The sequence below is a fragment of the Xenopus tropicalis genome, chromosome 4, assembly GCF_000004195.4.
Source record: "Xenopus tropicalis strain Nigerian chromosome 4, UCB_Xtro_10.0, whole genome shotgun sequence".
In the NCBI taxonomy this organism is placed as follows: Eukaryota; Metazoa; Chordata; class Amphibia; order Anura; family Pipidae; genus Xenopus; species Xenopus tropicalis.
In genome coordinates, this window is record NC_030680.2 from 32,975,037 (window position 1) to 32,996,051 (window position 21,015).

General features: G+C 41.4%; 1 protein-coding gene across 1 annotated transcript; it reads right to left on the bottom strand.

Moving 5' to 3' along the window:
• Window positions 1-2,739: 2,739 nt before the first annotated feature.
• Window positions 2,740-12,423, bottom strand: LOC101731553 (serine/threonine-protein kinase N1). The gene is made up of 10 exons (XM_031900630.1): window positions 12,304-12,423; window positions 12,067-12,134; window positions 11,755-11,830; window positions 11,582-11,673; window positions 11,175-11,351; window positions 10,887-10,949; window positions 10,676-10,752; window positions 4,668-5,593; window positions 3,340-4,510; window positions 2,740-2,961 (listed from the first exon to the last, which is right to left on the bottom strand). The coding sequence occupies exons 1-8, from the start codon at window positions 12,406-12,408 to the stop codon at window positions 5,379-5,381; spliced, it is 873 nt and encodes a 290-aa protein (XP_031756490.1). The 5' UTR covers window positions 12,409-12,423; the 3' UTR covers window positions 2,740-2,961; window positions 3,340-4,510; window positions 4,668-5,378.
• Window positions 12,424-21,015: the final 8,592 nt, after the last annotated feature.

Sequence of the window (21,015 nt, forward strand, 5' to 3'; positions counted from 1 at the left end):
AAAAAATATACAAAATGAAGATGTGTTTAAACAATAAAGCATTTCAATGGCATATGTCATTCCCTCTTGGGGGAAGATTCCCCCGTGCAATGCCTGAGGTGCAATACTGTTTGTATTAAGTCCTTGGCTGGTTCTGGTTCCATGAAACAATTCGTCTTCCCTTGGTGTATAAATTTAAACTGCACTGGATATAGTAGGGTAAATTTAATACTGCAGTCGAATAAGGTTTTACACCTTCATATCTGTGTGACTATTGCAGAGAAGTCTTGGAAAAGAAGGAGCTTAGAGCCATGGAATTCCAGTGTGTCCATTTCTCTACAAGCAGACACGAGTTTGACTTATTGACAGAATTAGTGACCTTGAATATTATTGGCCGTTGACGCTTCATTTGGGGTGATTGAGATGAGTGGGTCTGTGCAGGGCCGCCATCAGAAATCACGGGGCCCCTCACAAAAAAGTTTTCTGGGCCCCCCCTCCTCCACACCCCCAATGGCCCCTCCCCCAGTGACCCCTCCCATCAATACAAAGAACATAAAACATTGGTAGCCAGGGCCCCCTAAAACATTGGTGTCCAGGAGTTACATTTTGCATTGGTGCCAGGGCAGGTACCCCCTAAATCATTGCTAGCCAGCCCAGGGCTCCCTAAAAGTTTGGTAGCCAGTGCCCCCCTAAACAGGCCCCCCCCAAAGCATTCTCCAGCTTCCCCCAGGCCCCCCCAAAGCATCCTCCAGCTTCCCCCAGGCCCCCCCAAAGCATCCTCCAGCTTCCCCCAGGCCCCCCCAAAGCATCCTCCAGCTTCCCCCAGGCCCCCCCCACAAAGCATTTTCCAGCTTCCCCCAGGGCCCCCCCCCAAAGCATTCTCCAGCTTCCCCCAGGCCCCTCCACAAAGCTTTCTGCAGGTTTCCCCAGGGCCCCTCCACAAAGCATTCTCCAGCTTCCCCCAGGCCCCTCCACAAAGCTTTCTGCAGGTTCCCCCAGGGCCCCAACACAAAGCATTCTCCAGGTTCCCCCAGGCCCCTCCACAAAGCTTTCTCCAGGCTCCCCCAGGGCCCCCCACAAAGCATTCTCCAGGTTCCCCCAGGCCCCTCCACAAAGCTTTCTCCAGGTTCCCCCAGGGCCTGCCTGCTGCCGTGGTGTCCTCCGGTATGTGCCGCGGCTCCCAGCTACTTCTGCGCTTTTATAAGGTTGCGCCCCGTGTGTGCTGACATCACACGCACGGGGCGCAACCTTATAAAAGCGCAGAAGTAGCGGCACATACCGGAGGACGCCGCCAGAGCCGGAGGAAGTGAGGGCCCAGACTTGATTAAAGGGGGCCCGAGCTAAGAAAAATTTAGCACGGCCGGGCCCCCTTTAAAGCTAAAAACGTCCGGGCCCGGGACGATCGTACCCCCTGTGCCCCCCTGATGGTGGCCCTGTGATATTTGGCTGTTCAGCCTGTCCCTCTTTGATGTCCCCCACAAGTCAGAAATGGGCATTGCCCCACAAAGCTCCATCTGCAAGGAGCTACTGTCTGGCTGCTGTGTTCCTCTGTGAATATTCCACCTGACCCTAGTCATTGGTGTAGAAGGCAAGAGGTGGCATCTAATAAAACTTGAATGGAGAAACTGGGATTTAGCACCTTGTAGGTGGATAAATGAGAAGACAGAGAAGTGAGAGAAGTGCAGCAGCAGGATTGCCCAATGCTATGGCATGTATTCAATAGAACAGTGGGAATGATTGCTTGGAATTAGCATAAGGGATCCATTTATACAAACACGTTTAGAAAGGGGAACACTTCAGCTTCTGTGACATTGTTTCAGGTGTCAGAATCAGTTGTGCAGGCAATTTAAATGCCAGATATTTTAATACATATGGCAAATAAAACATACAAAAAACTTTATAACTATTGGAAATATTGTAAAGCTGATCAGGATTACACTTTTAAAATGCAGAAGCTCACATTTTATTACATTTTCCTGCTCATTGCTTATTTTTCCCATTTATTTTTATTTTTAACCTTATTCATTCTACTGCAAGTCCTAAATACACCAGGGACAGGTTTAGTCTCAATGAGGGAGAAGAACTGAGAATTCTTATCCACATTTCCTATTTACTGTTTTCTGCCATTCTGTGTCTCCTTGTACCCCCTACTTATTCACCCTCACAGAGGGCACCTCGCCTTATTATTAAGCCGGGAGGGATGGACATGTCTCTTTTTTTTTTACCATACTACAGAATGTTTGGAAACAAGTACAAGTGCACTTTCTTTAATATATTCTTATATATATTGTGTGCTTTTTACTCATATTTATCATTCCAATTAGGAGTCCCTGTGGTGTTTTTTTATTCATACTTACTATTCCTACTAGGACTCCTTGTGGTGATTTTGGGATTTTTTTAAGAATTGTTCACTGCTTTAGCCGTATGGAAAGGAGCCTCTCTGCATTACAGTAATGTGGTACCTCCAGCTTCTTATAAGCGTCACAGTAGAGTAGTAAGATGCACAGAGTTAAAATGGTACTGGAGCTGGAGGGCCGCAGGTTGGCTTTTCTATAAACTCCCTGACTTCCCTTCTATATACACATAAACCAGGTACATGGTGGTGCTGATGGCAATTCTTTCACCAGAGGCACTTTTCTGAAAAGGACAGCACTGCTGAGTTTATTATTGTGTTATTTATATAGCGCATAGCAACAACACATTCACGCTTCACTTTACAGACATTAATAATCACACAGATGATATTCTTAGAAGCAATATTTGTATTTGTATAATTATATACATAATGTGAGCAGAACAAACAAGTTATATATGAAATAGTGCCTATTGGAGTAGGAAAAGTGGGTGGCACTAGGCAGGTGGGGTACAGGCTTCTTTCTTTACACGGACTCCAGTGAGTGTTTGGTACAATGTTCAGTATATGATCCATGATCTTCATTACAGAATAAGAGTTCCTTTGACTGTTGCCACGCTGTCTCATATCTGAAAAACAGAATCACAGAATGGGATTTACATCTAAAGGGCAACTAAACTTATGTGTTGATTATAAATAAATAAGCAGTCAGATGAATCATTCAGCATTGTAGATGATTTTATTATAGACTTCATAATTAATTCTGCAAATTAACCAGTTATCCACGTGGGGGTACAAATGGTGTGCAAAAACCAAATCTAACATAAGGAATGCTCATTAACCGCCAACAGTAAGAAACCCATGTTTACTATTTGAGTTTTTCAGTGCCCTGTACTCTTTCATAATGCCCATTTGAGGCAAAATGATTTTCATAGGATAGAATGCCTATGCAAAAAACCCCATGGTACATCCTTCATTCTGTTTAGGAATAAACCTACTTTTCATACCTTGGCGTAGATAAACATGGTAACCATCTTTAATATCTTCAATATCCTCTTCTCTGGATCTCCCAAGGTGGCAACTACAACCTTACCAGAAAGCAAATACAAACAATGTGAGGTAGTGCCAACTATTGGTTTGTTTGCTAACTTGGTGCCAGGTTTTACTTTCCTGTTTGTCACTTATCCCAAACCACAGGGAGTCTTGGCCTGCTCTTCTATAAGCCTATATTAGGCTTTGGGCCTAAATCTCAGCTGCTCGGGTGCTACCAATGATAAAAATACAGTTTCTCACCTTGCTTCTAGATCTTACTTGCCTGTTATACAGGTGAAGTTTTGGAATATGTTACAAACCATGAGCAGACTATTCCTACATTAGCCTACTCAGTCAGAACTTATTAAGGTGGGTCACCTGATCGTCACTTTATATGAATAGACTTCTTATATGGGTATGGACTGGCCCTCCACCCTCCCCATCCATTCCGTCTACTTATTTGATGTTCATTGAGAATCCTCTGAATGCCTCTTGCAGCTCTGATGGAATCCTTACAGCAGGCGGTGTCAGTGCTGGAGCTTGGCATTCAGGGTTCTCTTGGCTCTCCAGGTGGTCTTGGTTGTCCAGTTCAAATGGAGGCCTTATTCTTCGGTGTAATAGATGGTCCCAGTCCATACCCTGAAAGATAGGTGATATTTCATAATAAGTATCTAGTCCAAAAACTAGAATTGCTGGAAAAAAAAGTTATAATGCATTTTGAGGCTCTGGCAATATTCATTAGTGCTTTTTTTGTCTGTAAATCAAAATAAATAGAATAGAAACCTACTCTGAAAAAGAGGTGCTCTTTCACCATTTCAGCACCAGCCTCACCCGAACCGAGGCGATGTTCTGGATCTTTCTAGGTATTCTGGATCTTCGATATTCTAGATCTCTGATCTTCATGAATGGACTTCTTCTATAGATATGGACTGGCCCTCCACCCTCCCCATCTATTCCGTCTACTTATTTGATGTTCATTTAGAATCCTCTGAATGCCTCTTGCAGCTCTGATGGAATCCTTACAGCAGGCGGTGTCAGTGCTGGAGCTTGGCATTCAGGGTTCTCTTGGCTCTCCAGGTGGTCTTGGTTGTCCAGTTCAAATGGAGGCCTTATTCTTCGGTGTACTAGATGGTCCCAGTCCATATCCTGAAAGTTAAATGAAAAGGTAATATTTAATGATGAGTATCTGGTCCAAAAACTAGAATTGCTGGTACAAGAAATTATATAATGCATTACGAGGCTACGGCAATATTCATTAATGCTTTTCTGTTTGTAAATTGAAAGGAATAGAATAGAAACCTACTTTGAAGAAGGGGTGCTGTTTCACCATTTCTGCACCAGCCTCACCCGAACCGAGGCGATATTCTGGATCTTTTTCTAAAAGCTACAAAATATAAAAACAAACGTTGTTAAATCATTATTGTTTATGTCTATTTTATTATTCTACTGGGAAAGTATCCACCCAGGAAATACAAGCAATTTTCCAACCCCATAGAGAAAGTAACCATATGCATATGTAACTGCTTGAATGGACTAATTAAGCTCATATTTAATTTATTAACTGCTTATATGAACCAGAGATTAAGTTCTGTATTTAGGGGACAAGCCATTATCAGTAATACCCCTTTACTAAACTGAGTACCCGCTGCTCCTGACATTCATAGCCTGACCCTATGGAATAGAAGGGACTCTCTGGGGTAATAATACATATTGTAAAGTTCAGTGAAAGCCTGTAAATGCCACTAAAACACACTAAAGGCCATATTTATATCATGGTAGTAATAATAATAACTATACAGCATGTATGCCCTTAGTATAAAAAGTGACTAAAGGCACATGATACTGATTTGCTGGGGCCAACTTACTTCTTTTATAAATGCAGAGACATCCTCTGATACATAGTCTGGTAACTCGATGTTGTCGTAAACGATGCTCTGCATTAGCTCAACCGGGTCTTCGTTGTTGAATGGTAACTGAAAAAGTGAATCATTATTTCTTTAGCGAAACAACATTCCTAAGAGATGTGTTTCAATATGAACCCCAATGATTCCCCAATGTAAGTTGATAATATAGGAATTGTGCTTACCTCACACATGAGCATTATATAGGTGGTGATTCCTAGGGCCCACCAGTCAACGGGCATGCCGTATCCATGTTTCAGGAAGATCTCGGGGGCGATGTAAGCTTTTGTGCCGCACATGGTGTTAGTGCGGTCGCTGTATCCAAATCCTAAAACACAAGTCTATGAAGATTCTCATTCATCCAGGTCATGATATACAGTATCTAGTAGAATTAAGTCTAAAACAACTGGACTTTTCTGAGTTTTTCTTGAAAACGTTTCACCACTCATCCAAGTGGCTTCTTCAGTTCAAATGACTGGTAGGGAATTCCCCGGTATTTAAACTCTTGATGGTAGTAGACATGGGCGTCCGCAGAAAATTTTCCAAGGGGGGGCAAGTAAGCTAGCATCATCCTGCAACAGATAAATATATATATATTTTTTTTTTTTTGCAGGATGATACTAGGGGAGGCTAAATATGGCCCATACACAGACTGACCTACAGCTAATGTGACACTTAGTGGATTCGCTGCTGACGTAAAAAGTTAACCTCCCAACTACCTCTTGCCGTTCCCACTGACTTCCAGGGATACTGTACAAAAGTGCGGGTGGGGGTGCTTTTTTTTTTTACCCTAAAATGTTTAGTATTAGTAGTAAAAGTATTCATACGCGCACTTCTGTTAGGGGATCTGCAAACATTTGTGTTTGTGATCAGTTAGCTTAAAGGGGTAGTTCGCATTCGAATTCACTTTTATTTTTAATGGTTTTTCAGTTATTTAGCTTTTTGTTCAGCAGCTCTCCATTTGGTATTTCAGCAGCTATCTGGTTGCTAGGGTCTTATTTACCCTAGCAACCAGGTAGTGATTTAAACAAGAGATGGGAATATGAATAGTTAAGGGGCCTACTTGGAAAAATAAGTAATACAAATTATAATAATAATAAAATTGTAGCCTCACAGAGCAATATTTTTTGGCCCCCATTTGAAATCTGTATAGAGGCAGAAGAGAAAGGCAAATTATTCAAAAAAATTAATTAGGAAGACCAATTGCAAAGTTGCTAGGAATAGGCCATTTTATAACATACTAAAGGTTAACTTAAAAGTGAACCACCCCTTTAGATGTGTTTATGTTAGTTTTATAGCAAGAAAGGCAGTGGGTACTGACTCCCCATTATATACAGTGAGACGCAGTCTGTATTTACAAACCCAGCACATTATATACAGTGAGAAGCAGTGGGTACAGATGGCAGATATTCAGGCCCTGGCACTATAACACTGGCACTGATACACAACATTGGCCCCACTGTAACTTACTATAAATGAACAAAACAATGACAAAAAAAAAAAAAAAATAGTAAGTGCAAAAAACAACAACACATATATAAACACACAATGAGCTTTTTCAGAGGGAAAGAGTTAACTTACCCTCCATGTGTTAGGGTAGGGGATAGATTATAAATTATTATAGATGTCAGGTCAGGCAAAAAACAATTTAATGTCAGCTAGTGATTCTTTAGAACTGTATAGTACCTGGGTATAGTGCCTGGGTATAGTGCCTGGGTATAGTGCCTGTGTATAGTGCCTGTGTATAGTGCCTGGGTATAGTGCCTGGGTATAGTGCCTGGGTATAGTACCTGTGTATAGTGCCTGGGTATAGTGCCTGGGTATAGTGCCTGTGTATAGTGCCTGTGTATAGTGCCTGGGTATAGTGCCTGGGTATAGTGCCTGGGTATAGTGCCTGGGTATAGTGCCTGGGTATAGTGCCTGGGTATAGTACCTGGGTATAGTGCCTGGGTATAGAGCCTGTGTATAGTGCCTGGGTATAGTGCCTGGGTATAGTGCCTGTGTATAGTACCTGTGTATAGTGCCTGTGTATAGTACCTGTGTATAGTGCCTGGGTATAGTGCCTGTGTATAGTACCTGTGTATAGTGCCTGGGTATAGTGCCTGTGTATAGTGCCTGGGTATAGTGCCTGTGTATAGTGCCTGTGTATAGTGCCTGTGTATAGTGCCTGGGTATAGTGCCTGGGTATAGTGCCTGGGTATAGTACCTGTGTATAGTGCCTGGGTATAGTGCCTGTGTATAGTACCTGGGTATAGTGCCTGTGTATAGTGCCTGTGTATAGTGCCTGGGTATAGTGCCTGGGTATAGTGCCTGGGTATAGTGCCTGGGTATAGTGCCTGTGTATAGTACCTGGGTATAGTGCCTGGGTATAGTGCCTGGGTATAGTACCTGGGTATAGTGCCTGGGTATAGTACCTGTGGGATGAAAACTGCAGCAAAAGTTGAGAGTTGGTTCTTAGGTAAAGTTACAGGGGCAGATTCTTCTTTTCAGTCTTTATTTCTGTTTCCAGTTTGCAAAATCTCCCGATCCCTGTGTGCATGTGTGCTCTGATTGGTCAATTTTACTGTCTGTCAAGGAAGCTGTGCTCTGATTGGAGAATCCACAAGAAGAAAGATCCAATCGGAGCACAGCAAAAACGGGCTTGAGGGGACTGCAGAAACGGAGTAAGGTTTTTGTTTTTTTTGCTACTTTTCCAGGGGGGGGCAAGTGCCCCCTCTTGCCCCCTTCTGTGGACGCCCATGGTAGTAGAGTCACAGACATCCAATCACAATGGTTCCATTGAACTTGTTCAGTTAGGTGTTAGCTGAAACTGACAGGTGTAAGAAGGTATGATCCAATCACAATGGTACCAAGATTCTCATTGATGAAGGTGTTAATCCTTCAAAGTACATGACTGGAAGTGTGAACTGTTGTGAAACTGCCGGGGTAAGGATGTCAACGCGCCATTGTATGTTGGTGACAAGCGGTGTCTTAGGCCCCCTCCTCTGTTCAGGGATGGTTTTTCCAGGTTGGCATAAATGGCCTCTTTCACACCTCTTTCAAACCATCTGTCCTCTCGGTCCAAAATATGCACGTTACTGTCCTCAAAAGAGTGACCTTTTTCTTTGAGGTGTAGATAGACTGCTGAGTCTTGTCCTGAGGAGTTTGCCCGCCTATGTTGGGCCATTCTCTTACAGAGAGGTTGTTTTGTCTCCCCAATGTATAAGTCTGAGCACTCTTCACTACACTGGACAGCATAGACCACATTACTTTTCATGTGCTTGGGTGTTGGGTCTTTCGGGTGCACCAGCTTTTGTCTCAGGGTGTTGCTGGGTTTGAAAAACACAGGAATGCGATGTTTGTTGAAAATTCGCCTAAGTTTTTCCGATGTTCCAGCAACATATGGGATGACTATGTTGTTTCGCCTGCTGTGTTCCTCCCTTCTGTTTGTAGGTCTGGTCTTTCTGTTGGTCTTTGATTTGGTTTTGATGAAGGCCCAGTCTGGGTACCCACAAGTTTTCAGAGCTCCTTTTAGATGTTTATATTCTTTCTCCTTAGCCTCTGCATTGGATGCCACAGTTTCAGCCCGATGATGTAGAGTCCTAATTACACCCAGTTTATGTTCCAAAGGGTGGTGGGAATCAAACAGCAAGTACTGGTCTGTGTGGGTGGGTTTCCTGTATACTTCAATATCCAGGTCCCTCCCCTCTTTGATAACTATAGCACTATAGCATAACTACAGTGAGGAAACGGCTGAAACAAGACACCACCCTCAGCAGCAGAACAAAGCTGACCCCAGAACAAGTTTGTTCCTTACTGGACCTATGTCTCAATACCACTTACTTCAAGCATAAGGAAGTTTTCTATAGACAAAAACATGGCTGTGCCATGGGTTCGCCTGTGTCTCCAATTGTAGCGAACCTTTACATGGAAGAAGTGGAAAAGAAAGCCCTGGACACCTTCAAGGGAACAACACCAAGTCATTGGTTCAGATATGTGGATGACACCTGGGTCAAAATTAAAGAACGCGAGGTTCCAGCCTTCACCAAACACATAAACTCGGTGGACAAAAACATCACGTTCACAAGGGAAGATGTGAAAGACAGCAAACTGGCTTTTTTGGACTGTGCTATAGTTATCAAAGAGGGGAGGGACCTGGATATTGAAGTATACAGGAAACCCACCCACACAGACCAGTACTTGCTGTTTGATTCCCACCACCCTTTGGAACATAAACTGGGTGTAATTAGGACTCTACATCATCGGGCTGAAACTGTGGCATCCAATGCAGAGGCTAAGGAGAAAGAATATAAACATCTAAAAGGAGCTCTGAAAACTTGTGGGTACCCAGACTGGGCCTTCATCAAAACCAAATCAAAGACCAACAGAAAGACCAGACCTACAAACAGAAGGGAGGAACACAGCAGGCGAAACAACATAGTCATCCCATATGTTGCTGGAACATCGGAAAAACTTAGGCGAATTTTCAACAAACATCGCATTCCTGTGTTTTTCAAACCCAGCAACACCCTGAGACAAAAGCTGGTGCACCCGAAAGACCCAACACCCAAGCACATGAAAAGTAATGTGGTCTATGCTGTCCAGTGTAGTGAAGAGTGCTCAGACTTATACATTGGGGAGACAAAACAACCTCTCTGTAAGAGAATGGCCCAACATAGGCGGGCAAACTCCTCAGGACAAGACTCAGCAGTCTATCTACACCTCAAAGAAAAAGGTCACTCTTTTGAGGACAGTAACGTGCATATTTTGGACCGAGAGGACAGATGGTTTGAAAGAGGTGTGAAAGAGGCCATTTATGCCAACCTGGAAAAACCATCCCTGAACAGAGGAGGGGGCCTAAGACACCGCTTGTCACCAACATACAATGGCGCGTTGACATCCTTACCCCGGCAGTTTCACAACAGTTCACACTTCCAGTCATGTACTTTGAAGGATTAACACCTTCATCAATGAGAATCTTGGTACCATTGTGATTGGATCATACCTTCTTACACCTGTCAGTTTCAGCTAACACCTAACTGAACAAGTTCAATGGAACCATTGTGATTGGATGTCTGTGACTCTACTACCATCAAGAGTTTAAATACCGGGGAATTCCCTACCAGTCATTTGAACTGAAGAAGCCACTTGGATGAGTGGTGAAACGTTTTCAAGAAAAACTCAGAAAAGTCCAGTTGTTTTAGACTTAATTCTACTAGATACCTAAAACACAAGAAACACTGTGAGGAAACTGCAGATCTGGGGCCCTAATGTAAAGTAATGAGGGACTTTCCTTAACTGCTTCCTTTCAAACTACACACCCAGTCAGATCTGTTTATGCCACTTATATATAACACTATATCTAAATATAACAATACCTAATAATCTGATCTTATCCCCTGTATGCCCCAGAATTATAAGCAACACTTACTGTCTTTGCTGAGGCCGAAGTCTACGATCTTAAGGTAGCCATCCCGGTCCAACAGCAAATTCTCAAGCTTTATATCTCTGAATTAAAACCAAGTCAATAGTTTAGTAGTTATACAAAAAGAAATCCTTACAATAACAGCAAGCCAATGATTAACACACTGTTACCAGCTCGATCTGGAAATAAAGATGATTTTATTAATATTAATGCTTACCTATGGACAATGCCAAGGTGGTGTAATGCCTCCAGGCCAAGAACGACACATGCGGTGTAAAACCTGAAAAGAGAAAAAATAAAATTCAGTTACTTTAATTTTTTTTTCTTTATTGATATATAAGCTGATGTGTGAGAATTGAGGTGATCATAGTGAGAACAAAGGCAGTTATCTGTATGATAGGTGTAGCTTTGCGTGTATTACGTTACATTGTAAAAATATATGCTGTGATGATGCTTCACTGAAAGTGCCCCTTTGAGAAAATTCCCTCATTCCCATTCTACTTACATGACTTCAGGTTCTTGCAGTTCCACGGATGTTACAATTTCATACATGTCACCTCCAGGGAGATATTCCATCACACAAAATAGGTGAGACTCCGTCTGGAAGGTTCCATGCATTGACACTAGGAACGGGTGTTCGGCAGAACTCACCCTCTGGAGGATTTCCTTCTCTTTGAAGACACTGTGGGTTAAATTATCCCATTATCACCATGTGAGACTCACACAAGGGAACATTACACTTACCCTTTATCCTAATAAACAGACACGGGGCAATACAGCAGATAATAACCAAATGCAAATAATTTAAAGGAATGTGAGGTCAGACAGATACAAAACCTACATATAATGCTGAATATAACAAGAAAAGATGACATAGATATGGGCAATATTAATCTCTCCCCTGTCACTGACCTGTCCAAGTTGCCCCTTTTCAAAATATCCTCTTTTTTCAGGGCCTTGATAGCACATAGTTCTTTGGTGTTTTTGTGCTCGGCTAGGAATACCTGGAGTCAGAAGACAGAAAGTTCAATCACTCTGGGTAAATCAGTAGTAACTAAAACCTAACTGTGCAATGAGTCGCTCACCTTCCCAAATGCTCCTTCTCCCAACACTGGGCCCAGGTTGAAATTTCCAAGTGAGGGAGATCTGGGCTCAACAGGGCTAAAAAATAAAATAAAGTTAATATATGTTTTGTTCATGTTCACAGACAAGATTAATCTAATATACAGTTTATTTGGTGACTTTTCTGTTGTATCCAGTCACCAGAAGGTATTAGCCAGTTACTATAAACTAAATGAACTAGAACTAAGTGCAAATTATGCAATACTAGTATTTTCATATTTAAGCAACTTATAATTCTAAAACAAAAGAAAAAGAATCTATCCCAAATCAGATACCTGATAGATGGTCCTTCAGCACCCTGTATGTTATTGGCAAAATCTGAGCCAAAGTCAGGACTGCAGAGCTGCAAATAAAGGACAAATGAGTATTATGCACAGAATGAACATTGCATGAATTTCATTTGTACCATTAAAAATGAATACTTTGCAAATGCAAACCTTGAAGTAAAGATTTACTCATCTAATTACTCTCATTGGTTTTTGTAACATAAAAGGTCTGTAGAATCTACTTACTGGTAATGGAGGACTGGAAGAGGTGGAATTATCATCCTCGGTGTCCTTCTCTGGCTCAGAATCTTGCTCCTGATTGGGAACTATAAGTCCGTTGTTATTGGACATGCCAGCATCACAATCAGGATCTTCTGAACATGCAGAAATGGAACAATTGTCTCAAAATTATAATACAGTTTATCATCATTATAAGTACAATATTAGAACTATACTTCATAAAAAAGTGTTAATACTCTCCTATATAAATATATATGTATCCCATTACTAAAAGCAAACATAAATGCCCATATAATCCACATAAATGCACTAAGAATACTAGGGCAGAGAGATATCAGTTATATGCTATATGAGTACAAGGTCAAATTCTCCCCAGTTATGGAGACCCTAAGGTTGATGGCCCAGGTGGCCGGATATAGGGATCAACAATACATTAGATGGACTGTGTTTAATAAATCTGCATGATCAACTCTATCATAAACTTCAAGAAGTCGGTGCATGATCCTACTTACCCGATAAAACTGGCAATGCTGGTGGTTCATAGGAATTAGCCCTCACGAAAATGACCACCAGTGCCTCGGAAGTATTTACTATACCAGGGACCTCCACCGTGGCATCCTGAATTAAAGCATATTAAGAAACCAACATTAAGCAGGATGTCATCTCAACACTTATATATATCATGTATGAGGTCTTAATATTGGCAAGTTAAATAAAATAACATTAAGAAAATAGTCACAAAATTGTGTGTGTGTGTATATATAAATGTAACATTTATACAATGTACTTACAAATGAAGGCCAGATGAAATTGGTGGGGCTGGCTGTATCCCTGGTCATAGACTCTGCTGGCTCGGAGCCCTCAGGCTCATGAAAAGGAATGGCCCCTCCGATGTTGTGGGAAGAGCCAGGGTCCTTTTCATTCCCAGCAGGACGTGGAGATTCTACAAGAATTAAAATACAATAGATGTCATTATTATCTAGCGACGGGGTCCTTTAAATTAAAATTGGTTTTCCAGATATCTGGCTCTTACTATGGAAATTAAATAGTGTTTTTTAGTACTGATCACACTTACCTAGGAAAGATGGCTTTGCCGGGTGGTCGGGCAGCTCTAAGGTGGCAGTAAACTGCACCAGAGAGTCATGCACATCACTGATCTCTAGGATCTCCACGTAAGCATTTTCATGCTTTATAGGAATAATTGAGTTCTGTAGAAATGAACACAGTTATAAAAAATTAAAGGACATTCCCTCACACCAGTTAAGATCACGGTTTCTTAAAAACTGATTGTATCAGTACAATGTGTGTGTGTGTGGGTAATTATCTGTCTCAGATATGTAAGTAGAGCTCCACGTGCCCAGGTGTTTAATTTGGTCCTGGCCCCCATCTGTTTTGCCCTGAACTCCCACACCCCCCTATGCCAGTGCCACCATATTCTTTACCCAGGCCCCTAAGAGAGACAAAAGGGAACACGTGAGCATCCTTACCTCGACTCTACACAGCTTGCAACCCATAACCGTTTCTCCTGTAATAGAGAAGAGAGATTGGTATATTTCACAGCTAATATGGAGGCAACATGAAAGCTACAAAACATGGACATGGCGTGAACATTGTGTTTCCTTTAAATTCTCCTAAATCTATTACCTGCTATTGTGTGTATAGCCAGTGTTGGAATGGGCCTCCTAGGGCCCAGTGGGAAACCTAATATCCATGGCTCACACTCACAAATATTAGCTATAGATACTGCTAAATGTTATGAGTTATGTAGGGAATAAGAAAGGGCTGATGGGAAGTGTTCTTGGCTGGAGCCCACTGGGAGCTGCTCTTATACTTTAACAGGTGGGTCCAACCATCTCTATAGCTTGGAGACCAGAAAGGGAATTGGCTGACTTAGGGCATATTTATAATAGTCTGCAAGCCATCATCACCAGTGATGTTTCCCATAGCAATAAATCACATTTTTGCTGTTGTTTTCTAAATTGTAGGTGACAGTTTAAACTCAATTGCTTACACACTAAAATAAATATGCCCCTTCATGTAGGTGTGTGAGAAAATATACATTATCAGCAGCACCTGTTGCCATGTAGCTGCTACTGAACTACAACTCCCACCATCATCCAACAGAGTTTGGCAGTTGGCTAAACACCCCCTAAATGAGTATAGATTCTGGCAACTATCACTTCAAAAGGACAGACACAAAAGATCAAAGTGATACTGACATATCCCTACACGTTTGTGTTGATATGTTTTAATATTTCCATCCATAAAGCTGCTGCCCAACTGTCATTAACTGCCATCCTGGCTCTTTAGCACTGTCAATGGCACAGGGAATGTGCAGAAATCTCTGCCTGCTGCTATATAAATAATGCTACAACATGTGCAATTCCTCCCTATTCATGAATGATAAACATAAAGTTATAATATTTAGCTACAAAATGTACTTACAGAGAGAGCAGGTAATGAGCTGTGATCTCTAGCAATAACGCTAAACATGTGACAGGAGACAGCCAATCACCTGAGGCTGAAGCAGGCTTAGGGATGGGACAATGCAACTGACTGGTTGAAGACATAGTTTACACAGTGTTACCCCAAAACCATGTGTCACAGCTGCAGCAGCCAGGCATAGGTTTAGTAATAAACAGTTGGGTTTGTGCCAGGAAAGCTTTAATTGTGATACAGATACATCCCTATAAGATCCATAATAACTGGGGACACACCAAAGCCCAGATACAGTATATCCCACGCTCCTGTATTTGTAGGTAGGAGAAGCCAAAGGGAAACTGTCAATATAATTTACAGTGGATTTACAGCTCCCAGAATCCCCAAATAGACTTTTACTGCAAGCTTAATATTTCGGTCACAGACACACAGATCCAAAGCAAAATATTCTCTCCCCAGTGTTAATACCTAAACATGTGCAAGGAAATGTCTTGTGTGTACCGAATAAGAAATTCATAATATCATTTCAACAATTTGATTTAAATGCTTGATTAAAGTCACATAATGGTCACAGTTATGGCTTCCTCATACAATGCATGTACATATAAAAGGCAAATCTGTGCATAGGATCTATTATCCAGATTGCTTAGGATTTGGGATTTTCCATAATGTTGATCACTATATGTTAAAGAAACATTAAATCCTAAAATAGGTTTCTTTTCCCCACCAATATAGATTCATGCTACTTAGTTACCATCAAGAACAAGTTACTGTTTTATTATTACAGAGAAAAAGGAAATAATTAAAAAATAGAATTACGTGCTTACACAGGACTCTATGGGACATGGCCTGACTATTTGGGGCTTCCTGGATATCAGGTTTCCAGATAAGGGATCCCATACCTGTACTGTGCAAGTACATGTATAGCTTCTGACAGCTAATAGTGTGAAGTCAAGCTTATGAGCTTAATGCTAACCCAGATCAAACCATTCTCAATGCTCCCTACAGGGACAAATGATACCCAGAGCCCTGCCCGTTGCGCCTTTATGGCAGCCCTGGGTTTGTGCAACAAGTAAGGACAAGAGTCAATGAAAAGGATAGACAACACTTTTAATATTCTTATAGATTCTCAATTTAACATAATAAATAGATGAGTGACTAAGTACAGGAATTGGTTTCTTAAACTCTTGTTGAGGGTTATTCAAAAGTATAAAAATATCAGTATCATTTAACTGACACCTAGCTTTAGCTAATCAGTGGGATTTAAATTACCACACAGCCCAGTATCTGCGTGTATAAGCAATCAGCCAACATGTAATAGAGAGAATAGTTTGGCCGTGGGTGAGATCTTTTGGGCTGAAGGTGATGTATAGTGGAGTGACGGGTTGTGCTGTGGGTTAGGTGTATTGGAGGAACTGGTTGTGGTGTGGTTTAGAAATAATTGAGAGAATGGTTGCGCTGTAGATGAAATTAAGTTAAGTGACTGGTTGTGCTATTGGTTGGGTCCGTATAAATGACCGGTCATGATGTTGATAGGTGCAACTGAGTGACTGATTGGGATGTGGGTAGATGTATAGTGGAGTGACTTGTTGTGCTGAGTGTTGTATGTTGTATAGGTGACTGGTTGTGCTGTGGGTTAGATCTAGTGGAGTGTGAGTTAGGTGTATTAGAGAGCCTGGTTGTGCTGTGGGTTTGGTATAATTGAGAGAATAGTTTGGCTGTGGGTGAGATCTAGACTGATAGGGATTTGGCGGATGCATTCTGGAATGGCTTGTTGTGGTGTGGTTTAGGTGTATTTAAGAAACTTGTGGCGGTGTGTGTTACATTTAGTTGAATGTCTGGTTGTGCTATGGGTGAGCTACATTTCAGTAACTGGTTATAATGTTTAATTCACTAACACAAATAACCAGTACTAGCTGTGTGTAATACAATTTCCACTGAGCACACGGTGTCTACCACCAATATCAAAATAGAAAAATATAGAAAATTTAGTGCTTCAGCATAAAACTCAACTTTTATTATTACATTGAAATTCATTAAAACATCACAATAGTTGCTCTAGTAGCTTTGTAGATTAATTACTTCAAACAAATTCATTATATAGAGAGCATAATTGGATATTAAGTGTGCAAGTGCCGAATTAATATATATACTGTGTTAAAATGCGGTGAGTTCATTCCCAATTTAGTGAATAGCTTCTGGAGGGAGTAGTGTAAACTGAGCAGTCACATCATGTTGGTTATAATGTTTGTAGGTGAAACTGCAAGGCAGACTGATTGGGCTGCGGGTTATGAATAGTGGAATGACTGGGTGTTTTTTGGTTAGGTTTATTTGAGGTGTGGCTTGAGTTAGGTGTAACTGAGATACTTGTGGGGATGTTTGTGAGATTTAGTTGCGTGTCTGGTTTGAGTGAGTGTTTATGCTGTTCTTAGGTACAATTTGTGTTGTGGTGTGGCTTAGGTATAATTGAGAAAATGGTTGTGAGGTGCATGATATTTACTTGAATGTCTCGTGCTATGGGTCAGGCATATTTGTGTGACTGGTTGTGGTATGTGGGAGGTATAAATAAGAGAATGGTTAGTATGTGGGTGAGATGTAGTGGAGTGACTGGTTGTGCTATGGGTTAGGTTAAATTGAGTGCCTGTTTATAATGTTAGTAGGTTCAGTTGTGAGACTGATTGGGCTGTGGGTGAGCAATAGAGGAATAAATGGTTGTGCTGTTAGTTAGGTATATTTGAGAGACTTTGAATTTGAGAGGTTTGTTTGTGGTGTGGGTTAGGTTTCATGGAGTGACTGGTTGTGTTATGGGTTAGGTACATTTGAGTTACTGTTTATGATGTTGGTAGTTGTATTTGAGTGACTGGTTATGCTGTGAGTTATGTCGATTGGATTAACTGGTTGTGCTGTGAATTAGGTGCTTTTGAGAAACTAATGTTGGTGTATTTGATTGACTGGTTATGATTTTGGTAAGTACAACTGATAGACTGATAAATGATAAATAGTGGAGTGACTGGATGTGCTGTGGGTTATGTATAATTAAAATACTGGTTGAGGAGAGGGTGACATCTAGTGGAGTGACTGTGCTGCTGATGAGGTACATTTGAAAGACTCTTTGTGCTGTGGGTTAGGTATTACTGAGAGAATGGATGTTCTATGGAATATATCTCGTGGAGTGACCTGTTATGCTGTGGGTTTTGTATATTTTTGGTTGTGGTGTGGGTTAGATACATTTGAGTTTTTGATTTGACTGCTTGTGCTGTGGTTAAGATACAGGGATTGACTGGTTGAGCTGTTGGTGAGGTACAACTGAGAAGACTGATTGTGCTGTGGGTAAGGGTTAGTGGAGTGACTTTTTTATCTGTGGGTGAAGAAGATGTAGGAGAATGCTTCTTGCTGTGCTCTGAGTTAGATACATTCAGAAGAACAACTAAGGTTTTGCTCAGTGTGAAGTACATTTGAGAGCCTGATGGTGTTGTAGGTTAGGTTATTTTAAATTTGTGGTTGGGCTGTGGGTGAGATACACGTGAGACACAGATTGTACTGTGGGTGAGGTACATACGAGAGACTTTTGGGCTTTGGGTGAGGTACATTTAAGGAACTGGCTGTGCATGAAGAACAACTGATGGTTGTGCTAAAGGTGAAATAGTGGAGAGACAGGTTGTGTTGTAGGTGAGGTAGATATGAGAGACTGGTTGTGTCGTAGGTGAGGTAGATATGAGAGACTGGTTGTTGTAGGTGAGGTAGATATGAGAGACTGGTTGTTGTAGGTGAGGTAGATATGAGAGACTGGTTGTTGTAGGTGAGGTAGATATGAGAGACTGGTTGTATCGTAGGTGAGGTAGATATGAGAGACTGGTTGTGTTGTAGGTGAGGTAGATATGAGAGACTGGCTGTGTCGTAGGTGAGGTAAATATGAGAGACTGGTTGTGTCGTAGGTGAGGTAGATATGAGAGACTGGTTGTGTCGTAGGTGAGGTAGATATGAGAGACTGGTTGCTGTGTGAGAGGAACAGCTGAGTGACTGGTTGTGCTGTTGGTAATATACCAGTAAGAGACGGGTGGTACTGAGTAAGGGACAGGCAAGAGGTTATTGCTTGGGAAGCTTATTTTACATATTGTGCCATCAGTGCCTTAGTTTCCTCCTAGTTTACTTCATTTTATCACATGTGCTGTGACTCGGTGCATTTTATTTTGGTTAATTGCGCAGTTAGCGAGCGAGTGGCGCCATATACAATTTAATCATGCCCATGTCATCTCCAGGCCCTGATTTTTTCCAGTAGTTAGAAAAAAATCCTGCCATGGTAGCAGTGTTTCATGGCAATTGTTTAAGTGGCCTGTTTGTCTTTATACTGTGAATATAACATCACCCATAGTTATTGAGCCAATGTACAGGTGCTCCAAGTGTGCAGAAATACAACTAAATCCACTTTATAAAAGAGGATGTGTATTTGTGTGCAAAAATCATTGTTTGTTGTGTTGCCCTGGGATTGGAAGTAGGAGATTTTGTGGCCCAATTTACAGGGAAGACTCTTCCTACACAAGCCAATAGGAGCAGTCGTACAATCAGAATAAAATGATTCCATGACAAAGAACTGCTGACATGGCTGCCAGAAGAGGGATTCCGACTGAGAAGAAAAGTTCACTGTATTGTTTGGGCTACAAAAACCTGAAGTGCCAAGATATCCGAGTAACACGCACGCCAGAAAATGCTTGAAGAGCTGGAATGGAACAGACCTTGTGATTCTGATCTTTATACAAATCCACTATACTGTTCAGTTGTTTTGGCAAATAAGTTGTTATGATACAATTTGTTTCAATTTGTTTTTATTTTTACTCAAACAAGGTTCCATTTTTCCCCTCACTGCCCCAAAATAGGACTAGAAGTCATAGCTTAGATCAGGAATCCTCCATATATTATTTACAGTGGGGATGGAGGGGATAATATCACGGCCACTACTGGGCAGCTGTAAGGTAATACAGGACTCATGTTTGTTATAAACACACAGAAACAGATTGTGTATGTGTAATGGCGCTTGTGACGCCTTAAAGGAGAATGCAAGTCAAAATGTAAAAAGCATACTGCCCAATAGTCCTCCTATTGTTTAGTAAAAACGCCACACTTTTGGCTCACCTAATCAAATATTTACTCAGTCACGCTTACTTCACATTTTCTAGAACAGGCAGCCATCTCTAAAAAGGTATTCTTCCTTCCTTTCCCTCCTTGCTTCATACTGCACATGTGTTTCATTCCCTCCCACCCCCCTCCCCTCTGGCAGATCCGCTTCTGATTGGCTGGTGGGCATGTGTAGCTCAGAACAGGAGACAGGATCAAGTTACACACATGTTCAGAGAATAGGAATGCTGCCGCTGGCACCTACAGGAAGGGGAGAGAGATTTCAGTGATGTCACTGTAGGCTTCACACTGCTGTAGGCTGCCAGCACCATATCTCAGAGAAGCAAGCAGGGATCTGGGAATTTAGATATGCAGTAAGTACTTAAAAAGAATGCCTTTAGACTTACTTTTAATTTATATTAACCTTTCATTGTCCTTTAATGTGACAAATTCCCATAGTTATTTACTTTTCACTTATCCTGGAAGGCTGTGTATTGCACTTTTCGTGTAAATTTTCCTTTTTAACACATTGATTTTTAGTCTTGTCATGGAATCTGTTTAGTACAGTTACTTGCACATATGTGTGTATCTAAAAAGACAAGACTTAACATTAGTACATTGCTGTTATATGAAGCAGATAGTATGATTTATTCACAAGCAGCAGAAGCATTGAGTAGAGGGGCTCCATGGATCCCGTGGCACCACATTTAGTTAAATGTATAATTGCAGGTGGGAAAGGTCAACTAATAAGACAATGTTTCTGAGCTTGAGACTTTCAGTTTGTTATGATTTAGCCACTTGTGCATGCTATGTCTAATATATATAAGATTTAGCAGAGATGTGTTGGGAATGTATGATGCTCTTAGCAATGTGAGTTGGTGTCTGAGAAGCAATGTCAGGCAGGTTTAGGCTTTACACTGAGTTACAAATTTCTCACCCAAACATTTGTTGAAGGAGAATAGCGTTGTTGTTAAGCCAAGATGCTTCACTGGATATTAAGTTGGTAATTCCTGATGATGGGCTGGGTACAAACAGAGTTACAAGGAGCTCCTAATTGTACATCTGCTCCTATTCCCGGCTAGCTATACCCCAACCCCTGAGATTCTTCTTTATGAAGAGGGTTGCAGTGCAAAAGAAGCCTCCTCTTTAGGTGTAACTGGGGGGGCA

What these genes read in the sequence shown, in the direction of transcription:
- LOC101731553 (XM_031900630.1), bottom strand. Translation starts at nt 12,408, where the DNA reads ATGTCCAATAACAACGGACTTATAGTTCCCAATCAGGAGCAAGATTCT. An exon ending in GAGAAGGAGCATTTGGGAAG is followed by an intron (nt 11,674 to 11,754) that starts GTGAGCGACTCA and finishes TTCTGACTCCAG; the next exon opens with GTATTCCTAGCCGAGCACAA. An exon ending in CTGCAAGAACCTGAAGTCAT is followed by an intron (nt 10,950 to 11,174) that starts GTAAGTAGAATG and finishes TTCTCTTTTCAG; the next exon opens with GTTTTACACCGCATGTGTCG.